An 11249-nucleotide genomic window follows, 5' to 3' on the forward strand; every position below is an offset into this window, starting at 1 on the left:
AAAAACCAAAAGTCCGGTAAAAAAATATTTTGTTTTGATATTCATAAAATTATTTTCATTCAGGCGATTTTAACAGTATTCGCGCACTTAAAAATAAGTTTGACTGAAGCATAACTTTGTCATTGCAACTCAGATTTAAGTAATCTTAGACTTATTAGAAAGCTGGTTTTATATTATAACTAATACAAAAAGTCTCATGTAAAAATAAAATCATTTGACCAGTCAAACTTATTATAAAATAAGAGCATTTCTCTAAATATTGATTTTTTATAACTTAATATGACTTAATGTTAATTTTTTATGATTTGATGTGGCTAAATGTTGATTTTTAATGACTTGATGTGGCTTAATCTTGATTTTTTATGATACAAAGTATATATAACTTACTAAATAATGTTAGAAAATAGGAAAAATAAAAAATAACACTTGTTCGCCTAGTTCGCCTTAAGGCGGGCGCCTTCTCGCCTAAGCGCTTAGACAACCCTCCACCGCCTTGGTTTGCCTTGGTGCCGTGACAACTATGCTGAACAATCAAAATTTCCAAATCATTTTACCATGTGGGAAGAATTAGGTAGACCATTAAGATAAGCTTATCTACCATGGAATGTGAAATGGCAATTTTCTCTAAAAGAAATAGATGGTTAAATATACAAGGAGAAAATGCTAATACATAGAAGGGTATACATTGAATTTGAGTCTAATATAGGGAGGGTGTTTCCTGCCCAGTAGCAGTGGCTACAGCCCCAGACAGGAAACATTCCCCTTAAGTATATATGCTCCGCCAGCAATACAGCAGTAGCACACCACCACCACTGCCAGTGTAGTAGCAAGCCACCCCACTGCCCCAAAGCAACAAGCATCATCACCGCTACCACCCAACAGCAGTGGTGGCAGCCACCCCCAATGCCACAGAACAGCAACAGCCATAGCAACCACAGTGCAGTTGCAGATAAAGAAGAAGAGTCAATTACAAAGGCAACAACAGAAGCCACCAATGATATTCATTGGAGGAAGACAAAGAAGTCGGAAGGAGTGAAAGACGTACCTGTTTCGTCTTTGAAACTCTCTCTCCAATTCCAGTCTTCTGTGCTTAGACCCCTTCAATCTCTCAATCTTGACATAAATCACTGGAGTGATTTCCTTTGTTTTGTTCACTTATGATTGAAGTGAAAAAAAATATTTCTCTATTTTAAATAATAATCTTATGTACTTATAAAAAAGAGATCAAACTTTTTATTTTAAATAAAAGAGCATCAAACTTCAACCTTCTTAAAATTATAACTGAGGAAAAACTCAATTTTTTAATATCATTTTGCATGTATTTATGCATATCTTAAGCGCATCCAGCGTCTCTTTGATACGTCTCCAAGATGTCTCTTAAAATCAACTTTCCAATGTGCAAAAATATAAGAAGGTACTTTCTATGTCAAAAGCAAATTTTATTAGAACTAACTGGTATTGCATATACGTTCTTTCACATAATCCCAAATAAAGTGATTCAACAACCACTTCCAGATAGTACATTAGCCTTCATAAAACAGCTGATACAAGCACATCCATAATTTCTGAATTGCATTGGTCAACTGAGACACAAATCGTAAACAACTGGATTGGAAAGCCAAGGAGGACTTGCACAGAGACAATGTCTACCAGGGCTTGTTATGAACATGCTCTCTGCAAGAGTTCAGCTTTAGAAACCCGTTTAACTCCAGTCTCCCATCGATAGAAAGCCTGCAAAAAACGCAGGAGTACCAACATGAATCTCAAAACCAATATTTATATTGGACTAAAGTTGCACACGAAACAGGTCATCCAAAAATGTGAGATCATCAGTGGTATTCATTACAGGAGATCTTGGCAGTCAGGTACAGGTTAATGAAGAATGGAACTGGAATTGTCCAATATGAACCTAATGGGTGCAGCATTGAATTTTTCAAAAACAACACATGTAATCATTGTTCTGCCAAAACATGAGATTCACAGCACAGAATGACTTAAATAATCTGATAAAATAAGAGTCTGTCGATCACACAAATTACATACAGATTACAGCACAATGACAAGAGTATTACTATCCAAAAGATGAATTATTATTGTCACAAAGATATGTTATTTTTCCAAATATCACAAAGCATTTACTCTACAATGTGGACAAATGATATGTACAATCCGATCATGGGATAGAGAGGACATGATCTAGATTAGCAATGTGTCATATTTCAGAGTCTAATTCAATCAAGTACCCCGTTTTTTATTGGCACAAATCCCATGTATGTCCATGTATGTGTACTAGTACTTTAGACATTATTGTGCACTCTCCCAACTCTAAGTGAGAATAGACAGTTTAGATTAAAAAAGAAAGCATAGATATGGATGGCTCAGATTTGTCAAATGATTTTTGGAAATATCACCCTTCGATGTTACATGGATAACTACCCTATCCAAAATTACCTGAACTTTGGGTTGTCGTAATGCAAAGCACTGACTTAATTCTCTACTTCCTGAATGAAGCAGAGAATATACCAGACCTCTCAGTATTGTCAGCATCAACATGATTTCCTCCAGGGTACTGGCCTTGCCAACAAGAATTAATAGCCAAAAATTCATAGAACACAACTAAACGTCTTCTTTTCTTTTCTTTCTCCCTCCCCCCCCCCCCCCCAAAAAAAAAAAAAGGGGGAGGGGAGAGAAAATTATAGTGAAACATAACATGAATGACCCTATACAATTCCAACAAGAATGAAGCATGAATGAGAAAAGGCTGTGCGGACCACAATGATTACAAAGGAAATAATTAAAAACTATATCCCAATTCATGGATTGAATTAAAAATTCCAAAGGGTTCAGATAGTAGCCAATCTGATCATAGAACTTATTCTCATTCTGAGAGGTGTAGTAGCAACTATCATCATTACCCATAAACCAACATAAGCATCTAGCACAGAAAAAAACCACGGTACATCAGAAACCTATACGTAAATCCAAACTTGGACAATCCAATTCAGTTTGAATAGTTATTCACAAAAAGGAACAAATTGAAGAAGTTCAACTATTCAAGAAGTTGAGATCTCAATTTATTGCTTTTGAGGAAATATGTGGCCAACAGCCACATGATTTAAATTTCAAAAATTTCTTTTTCAAGCAAGGTTAAAACAAAAACCAGCGGGAATTTAAAATGAGCCATATTTCAACTAAAAGTTAACAAATATAAGAATATTAAGTACTTAAAAAGGTCTCAGCAAGTTGCTGAATCTGCTAAAAGAGAAACCTAGGTCAAGTTGTCCTCATAAGAAACACAGTGTGGCAGGAGAGGAGATTTTATATTTCAGGTGACAGACTGGGTAGCCTGCCTTACTAAAAGCAGACTTAATCCAGACACTTGGATACAACAAAATATGTGTCTAACATGCTGCTTGAGTAGGAGAAGAACAGACTTTTTACAGCTCCTCCTCTTTTCATCTATAAGAATAGGAGGCAGTGAGGCACCATTTCCCTTCAATACATGTGGATTGTACAGTATTCGAAAGGGGAAGGAATTATTCGGATTGCAATACTACCATTTTTCTTCTTACTAAACTTAGCTGCACACAACAATAATCAAGCGTCATTTTCATTTTCATAATATATCTTAGAAATTTACAAATGTCAAATCACATGTTACTTTATATCAAATGATTTTCATTAACAATAATTAGTTTGCTTGTGCCACTTTAATCTCTTCAACAAATAAACATGTAAGGGCATAGAGCTTACCTCAACTAGATTGTAGCAAGCATCATCTGCCTTACCTTACCAAGCATGTCAAGAACCCAATTCAACCTTCTTTCCTGTAATGGCCAAAAATGGTTTGCATCAAAATACTCTTCATGCACAACATACATAAAAGCTGTGCCCAAATGGCAAAGAGGCAAAGGCAAAAAATTTACTTTCTCTTCCTCCGGTCAACCCCAGTATTCCTTATGTCATTTTTCTGGAGAGCAGAGGCAGGCGACGAGGCATATTGCATAGGAGAAAGGGCTGATGCAGGAGCAGGAACAGAAGCAGAAGGAGGAGCAACAGCAACAGTTGTAGTGGGGACAGGCACTGGAGGTGGGGCTGAGGCTGGAGGTGCTGCAGTGGGTTCAGGAAGAGGCCGAGGTAAGATGTGTTTCAACCGATTATTCCTGTAGCTTTTCCAGAAAAAGAATTGCTGCCTATGCGCCAATTCCTGAAAGCACCATAAGGAAAGCACTCTCCTTCATATGTATAGTAAACCATTTATAATCGGACAATTATTTTTATGTATCTATGCTCAAAGTATGATACAGGTTCATTTATATTTTGTGCTCATTCCATTCTCTCCCAAACCCCAAGTGGCAGGGATTTGAACAGAGCTGGATTCTAGACCTCGCAACAATACTCGTGAACAAAGTTCTTTTTGGCCAGTTCATTGGCTCCTAGTTTGAGTTTGGATTTATGCTTGGCTCCTATTTTGAGTTTGGGGTTATGCTTTGAGATTCGGTACAGATTGGTCCGCAATTCGCATAAGGGAGGGAAGCCAATTGCATCCATCATGAGTGACTCTCCAGGTCATGTTAATAAGGAGAAAAAGATATCTAATGGTATTTCTGTGATAATTTGTACCCACCTAGTGTATTTCCGTAATATCCTCGCAGACCTTTTTCCCTCGCTATGACTGGGTGAACTACTGCAGGTGAATCATCACGGTCTTTCACATTGAGGAGTAAGTCTCAAATCAGAGACTCACAATAAAATCCATATTTGCCCCTACCAATTAGTTTTCTGTAAAAACTTCACATTTTATAAGTTCAAACCAGAAAGTCCAATTTTGTATTCTGGTCTAATTTTAGTTTACTAGTGTAAGAGGGTTTTTTTGAGGGGTGGGCGAGGGGTAGAAACTAATAGAACAAGGTTTCCATTACAATTTCAAGATAAGTTGACTTGATTCATAATTCCCCAGTTTCCTGCAAAGTTGTTGCTTTGGAAATCACCCTCAAAATAGGGAACTTAGGTTACTAAACAAAGGTAAAGCAACCATCTGATCTATGAAGAAACTAACATATGTATCCTTTTTTTCAGTAAAGCCCATCAAGTCTCCAAGAAATCACACCTCCTACATGGTGAAGTTGATCCAATGTGGGTTACAATGTAAAAGTCCACTTTAGATTTGACAGCCCCAACTATGACTGCTGCATACAAGCAGTTACAGTATATGCAAAGAGAAACAAAAAAAGTAGAATGAGTATTTGCTTCTCTTAAAAAGAGTGAAAATTAAACATTTTCATATCCATAGGCATAGATACTGTATGCATGTACTTTACCAATAGATGATGATAACAAGAATCACACGGGATCCTAGACCCTCTAAACATTTAGGTTAGGATTCCAAAAGAAACCTAGAACTGCAGGGCAATAGATAATCCAAATTGAGAGAAAACCCAGTGACCACGTCAAGGCAGATCAGATGTAGTCAAAATTCAGGTTGAATGACCTATGAAAGGTGATGCAGTGGGATCCGACACCCTCAAAACTTTTATTTATTTATTTATTAGTACACCAAGTACCTTATTTTCCCTTTTTCTAAACAATAAACAAATTGAAGATCCAACTAATACCAGCTCAATTTTGAAATGAACATGTAAAGGAAGCAATTAAGAAATGCACCCTCCAGAACATGGGGAAATTCCAGTAAGAGTGTAACCTTGCTTCCTGGATGTGCCATCGCATTACGGAAATTTGCATTTTGGAGAAGTTCAAGAAAGTAAAGGCAATGAGGGTACCTGAAATCACCCAACCAAATATGTTCATATAATTTGGAAGGAAATCCAACTAATAAGATGCAAATAATGATACAAAACAGAAAATGGTAACCATTGTACAATTCCAATTAAAGCACATATAAAGCAACTCACATTATAAATTTTATGTACTCCGGCTGCTGCCAGTATTGAATGTATTTCAAGTAACCAATGAAGGCTTCATCTTCAAAATAACGATTCTGAGCCAAATCTATATTAGAGTCCCAACACATAAACATCAACCTATCAAGAACCATACTAAGAAAATCAATAAAGTACTGGTAGCAAAAGACAATGTCATTTCTGAATTAAACAGGACAGAGTTACAGGAAAGCAGAAGGATTTCTCTAATGCCTTAAAAAGACATCATTTCTCACTGTAAAACACCCTTAACAACTGTTCATTGCAGAACAAAGTTGAAGTTAAACAATTAAAAAACTTACAATGAATGTAGGTTGGATTAGCTAGACACTGAACGAACTCCAATTCAAGCAATAACCTTTGGCGGCCATCATCAGGATCCTTGTATATCTTTTTTGGCCTGCACAGGAACAAAATGCATATGTCAGATGCAAAGTGGAAAACTTAAAACATAGAGATCATAAGTAAGCAATCTACGATTCTACGTTGTGAAGGAAAGCAGGAAACAGGTACTTGGTTTATGATAAGAAAATAGGAAGACTATATTTCGATCTGAGGAAGAGCAACCGATACTAACGTTGACGGAACTTGAGCCGCATCATCACTCTCTTCTGCAGAAATCATCTTCCCTTCTCCTCAATATCAAAATGAGGGATCAATTCCACTGGTTCCAAGTCTCCTTCGCAGCAGACTAATCTTCAACCTGCGAACTTCTGTATTTGGTGAGCCATTTCTTTGAAAAAAAAAAAATTACCGATTCGTGTTCTAAATCCTCTGATCTGGCGACATATTCGCTTCGGAACAAGGGTTTGCAGAAAAACACAACGAAGAAAGAAGTGCGGGAGCAAAGGCTTACCTGAGGAATCGAAGGAGGAACAGTGGAAGCTCGCAGTCGAGGAAAGGGGTTTGCTCTGTGATCAACTCCAACTGACAAAAACTGCGCTGCTTGATCTAAATTCCTCTCCTCTTCACCTTAAATTAGTGCTGGCCAGCTTAGCTTCTTAACCGCATAACTGAAAAACGGGAATGGAGGAAAAAATCAAGAACGGATTAATTTGGATTTTCTTTAATTTAATAAAAATAAGAAAAATGCTTTCTCTCGAAGAGTGTAGCCCCTGCGCCCATGAAAGGGAAAATGATTTTCATATTTCCTCATTTGCTCAGATAGATCTGCTCATATTGGTTCTCGCACACGGATTGGAACTTCACTCCCCAACAGTAAACACTCTCCCCTCCCTCCAAAAAAAATTGAGTTCAATATTTCTTTTTTTAATTAATTGTTAAATCCAAAAAAAAAAAATTTGCAAAATCTACAAAATTTTGTACACTAGATTCCTTCTTTTTAGGGTGGGGGTTTAAATTTTGGAGACTAATTCACATTTAGAATCTAGCCATATCATTCAATTTTGCTCCTAAACTATTTGCATATTTACTAATCACTTGACGACCCCAAATAATAAAAATAATCGCAAAAAAAAAAAAAAAAATCACATCTCAGAATTTTGGAATACCATTTTTTTTTTTTTTGTAAAATTATCTTTTCTTTTTGATAACCCATTCCCATTATTTTGTTGTTTAAGAGATTCCTCGTATTTTTTTTAATGGGAGAAGGATAGGTATGCTACTGATATCAAGTATGCTAGCAAATAGCACTAATAAGATCACATGATGGAATATCATTTAGGAAGGATATGAGGGTCATTTCTAAAAAAGGGAAGAGAGAGATAGACACAATGAGTTCTAGCATACTTGATATCGGCGGCATACCCAACAATTTCCCTTTTTTAATATGTTTTGAATCATTCACAAGTAAAATGATCAAAATACATATGTAAGATTAATTTGATTGAATTTCATTTGAAAACAAGTTTATTTAAACCCCTAATTGATTTGAAAAATATTTCATTTTGTTATGAGGGGTCCAAATTGTTTCTAAATCTCATGCCAATTAAAAGTATTTGTAAAAGTTTTAATAAATTTTCAAAATTTATACGAACATAAGAGCAACCCAGTGCAAGAGACTTCTGCAAAAAGGAGGAGTGGAAGATCAATGCAAAACGTCAAGGGGTTGGAGAAGAAATAAAATGGCAGGTCTAGCAAGCCTGTATTCATCAAAGAGACAAAAGCCACTAAATAAGTCGTTTCTGTTACACATTCTATGAGGAGTTTCACCAAAAGAGTGACTTTCACATTTTGTTAGGGCTAAGGGAATAGATGTAGAAACCAAGTGAAGTGAAGCAATAGAGGAGAGTCGGACAAGAGAAGCTTTGATTAAGTGTTGCGGGGCATGTACCTAAGATAAAACCTTATCTATGAGTTTCGTAGTTGTGTTGAAAATATGGGGCTAGTGGATGATGGCTTGCTGGTAGAAAATGGACTTGATATAATAACCTAGAAGGTGTAAAGTCTATTTGGGCCAAATTGGACAAGGCTCTTCAATGCAAGGTCTATCTAAGAAAAACCCCAAACTTCATTGGTCTGGTCCCCATTATAACCATCATGGTGTCATTTGTTTGTTTTATGGATTTAAACCCTAATCTAGGTCGTGACACATTATTTATTCCCTCTCTTTCTCTCTCTCTTTTCCCAGATAAGTAATGATGGTTTTTTCTAAGAATCCGAAATATTCTTCTCTAGAAAAAGATTTTCACAGTTCTCTCGGGTAAAGATGCTCTATTATAGCCGGGAGGATTCATTGGTCTCTTTTAGTGGCATTTTGGCTTCAATTCATCGAAATCCTTCGATGTCAAAGTTGCAGCAAGAAATCATCTTAGGCTCCGCTTACAACCTGTAAAGAGGAACAAACAGAAGAGAGTGAGCGTCGGGCTGATCCAACGGGGACTCTTTCATGCCTAAGTAAAGTCTCTCTGCAAACAATGTAATTCAAGAGTAAATGAAAAAGCAATCGACCTAAGTATAGAGGTAGCCAGATGGTGGTTGAGAGTCTCAACTTAGTAGTCCGAGGCATGGTAGTAAGAGTCCATGCATAGTAGGAGTTCAACATATCCTTGGAGAGTGCAAGATATCCCAATGTGTCGGGGGGATCCGGCTTCCTTTTATGGACGATCAGGTGATCTTTCTTAATTAACTGGGATAGATCTTATCCTTGCTTGGACCTCACGTCTTTGATTAGGAGCGAACGTCCCTATGGTGAGCAAGTTTCATTCAAGGATTCTCCACGGAATGGTGATTCGGTAGCACTGCTATCAAGTTACAATAGATTCCTATTGCTTGAGGTCGGGTTCTCTAAGCATCTCAGTAGCATCTTGATTGCTCAGTTACGCCTGTGAGTGGCTCGGTCACTTGGTTGTGCTTGTGGGTGGTTCGGTGGCTCGGTGATTGTGCCCGGATGTTCTCCAGTCGCTCGAGTAATGGATTTCTTATCGATCTTTATCATGAGGCCTCCCAAACACCCTTGAGTAGTACGGTCACTCGGTTACACCAACGAGTGGCTTGGCCATGTGGAAGCCGACATATTTGATGATCTGGGGACAATCGATCTGCGGACTACTCAGGTCCATCTTTCATGATTTCTGATATTGGTCTAGTGGTTTGGGTGTAGCAATCGGGCCTCACCTCATCTGGTTCGGACCCTGGTTCCATGTGTCATGATGGCATTAGTGTATATAATGTCACATTAACAGATGTCAAAGGTGTAATGGGCCGTTTAATGCCAATGGTTGAAAATGAGATAAGGTCATCTTTAGCCAATCAAAATAAATCCAGTTGATTCAAAACGTGTAAAAAAGGATAGAAATAAGTCAGAGAACCCTTACTCTTAGATTTATAATGTATTTTATCAATTTTTTTTTTCTTTTCTTCATTGTACATGACAAGGACGGATATTTTGATAGGTTGCAAAGGAAAAGATTCCAATCATATGATGCGGATAGGATCCTCAATAGGTGCTTGTTGAGTGTGCCATCAATGAATGTATCATCAATTTTAAAAATAAAAAATAATTAAATTGGAAGTTATCTTACAAGAAAAATATATATATTAAGGGAAAAGGTTAGGTATGCCGCCGATATCAAGTATGCTAGCACCCATTGTGTCTATCTCTCTCTTCTCTTTTTTTGAAATGACCCCCATATCCTTCCTGAATGATACTCCATCATGTGTTCCTATTGATGCTATCAACTAGCATACTTGATATCGACGGCATACCTATCCCTCTCCCATATATTAAATATGATCAAGCCATTTTGAATTTCTAATCGTGTAGAACTTTTTTTGTTTTTGAAGATAATTCATGACTCATATAAAATATTTTCTATCGAAATAAACATGTCCTAAAAGAATTTTAAAATTTGTATACAAGTACTTATAATTTTTTAAAAGATTTGCAATCCATTGTGGAGGAGTCTTCGACATCACACCAAATGGAGTTGTGGAGAACAATATCATTTACATGAGGTCAATATGATCACAATGGAAAGAAAAATAAAATGTGAAAGTACAATAATATATTGAAGTTATTAGAAACTTTCTACTATATAACTTAAGGGGAGAGGGTTGGGCGTGCTAGCGGTTACCTAAGAATTAGGAATGCTAGTAAGATTTTGACCGTAGGATTTGATCAATTTGAATTAAACCGTTGGATGGAGAGAAAATATACAAACTTTCAATCCATTGTTGCTACACATTTTCTCTCCCCTCATCCGCTACCCTTTGCAACTAATCAATGACCGGTGACCAGTGACGTTGCTTGACCTGAAACCTTGACTACCTTGTCCAACCTACAAATGGCTACATCTCCTTTCCGCCTCTCTTCTTCTCCTTGCCTTACAGTGGATCTCCCAACCAGCCCTTGATTTTAGATTTCAAGTCATAAGCCACCATATCCAACTGTCCAGAGCTTCCATCTCCAACAATGACGTACGAACCAAACTGAATTGTTCATCTCAACTCGATCATCTCCACCAGATATATGGAATTTTTCACTGTTGCGTATGGGATTTCGGATTCATTTCCAAATGTCTGTTAGATTTATTTGAGAAGCTACTGGAATTTTATTATCGAAAATGTTGGAAACGTGACGAAGTTTTTTTTGTTTTCCTTACTGAGCAGACTGGGTTTTTCCCTCCTCCATCCCCTTCGCCTCTATCCCTGATGCCCCGTTCGTTGGTTTACACTTTCACGGCCCGCCTTTAAATTTCCAATGAATACGCATTGATAGTTGATACCCAACGATTCTTAATGCAACGACCAATGCAGGAAAACTACCTGGGAAACCCACCTTTTATAAACTGATTTTAGATCCAAAACACACCCACAACCTTTTATAAAATCTGATTTCAGATATAAGGA

At 37.1% G+C, this 11249-nt stretch overlaps 1 protein-coding gene across 4 annotated transcripts; it reads right to left on the reverse strand.

Moving 5' to 3' along the window:
* Positions 1-1418: 1418 nt before the first annotated feature.
* Positions 1419-7055, reverse strand: LOC122080855 (mediator of RNA polymerase II transcription subunit 31-like). 4 transcript variants are annotated; one of them, XR_006140929.1, is made up of 8 exons: positions 6796-7053; positions 6517-6642; positions 6242-6339; positions 5913-6009; positions 5702-5780; positions 3927-4207; positions 3754-3827; positions 1419-1731 (listed from the first exon to the last, which is right to left on the reverse strand). XR_006140929.1 is itself a non-coding variant. In XM_042647726.1 (8 exons), the coding sequence occupies exons 2-7, from the start codon at positions 6561-6563 to the stop codon at positions 3815-3817; spliced, it is 615 nt and encodes a 204-aa protein (XP_042503660.1). In that variant the 5' UTR covers positions 6564-6642; positions 6796-7055; the 3' UTR covers positions 1419-1731; positions 3789-3814. The 4 variants fall into 4 exon arrangements, 2 of the variants coding, with proteins under 2 accessions (XP_042503660.1, XP_042503659.1); XM_042647726.1 differs by having other exon boundaries at positions 3789-3827; positions 6796-7055; XM_042647725.1 differs by having other exon boundaries at positions 1419-3827; positions 6796-7054.
* Positions 7056-11249: the final 4194 nt, after the last annotated feature.

This window comes from Macadamia integrifolia, chromosome 6 (genome assembly GCF_013358625.1).
Source record: "Macadamia integrifolia cultivar HAES 741 chromosome 6, SCU_Mint_v3, whole genome shotgun sequence".
Classification (NCBI taxonomy): Eukaryota; Viridiplantae; Streptophyta; class Magnoliopsida; order Proteales; family Proteaceae; genus Macadamia; species Macadamia integrifolia.

What these genes read in the sequence shown, in the direction of transcription:
- LOC122080855 (XM_042647726.1), bottom strand. Translation starts at nt 6,563, where the DNA reads ATGATTTCTGCAGAAGAGAGTGATGATGCGGCTCAAGTTCCGTCAAC. An exon ending in GCGGCTCAAGTTCCGTCAAC is followed by an intron (nt 6,340 to 6,516) that starts GTTAGTATCGGT and finishes GTTCCTGTGCAG; the next exon opens with GCCAAAAAAGATATACAAGG. An exon ending in TGGCACATCCAGGAAGCAAG is followed by an intron (nt 4,208 to 5,701) that starts GTTACACTCTTA and finishes TGGTGCTTTCAG; the next exon opens with GAATTGGCGCATAGGCAGCA.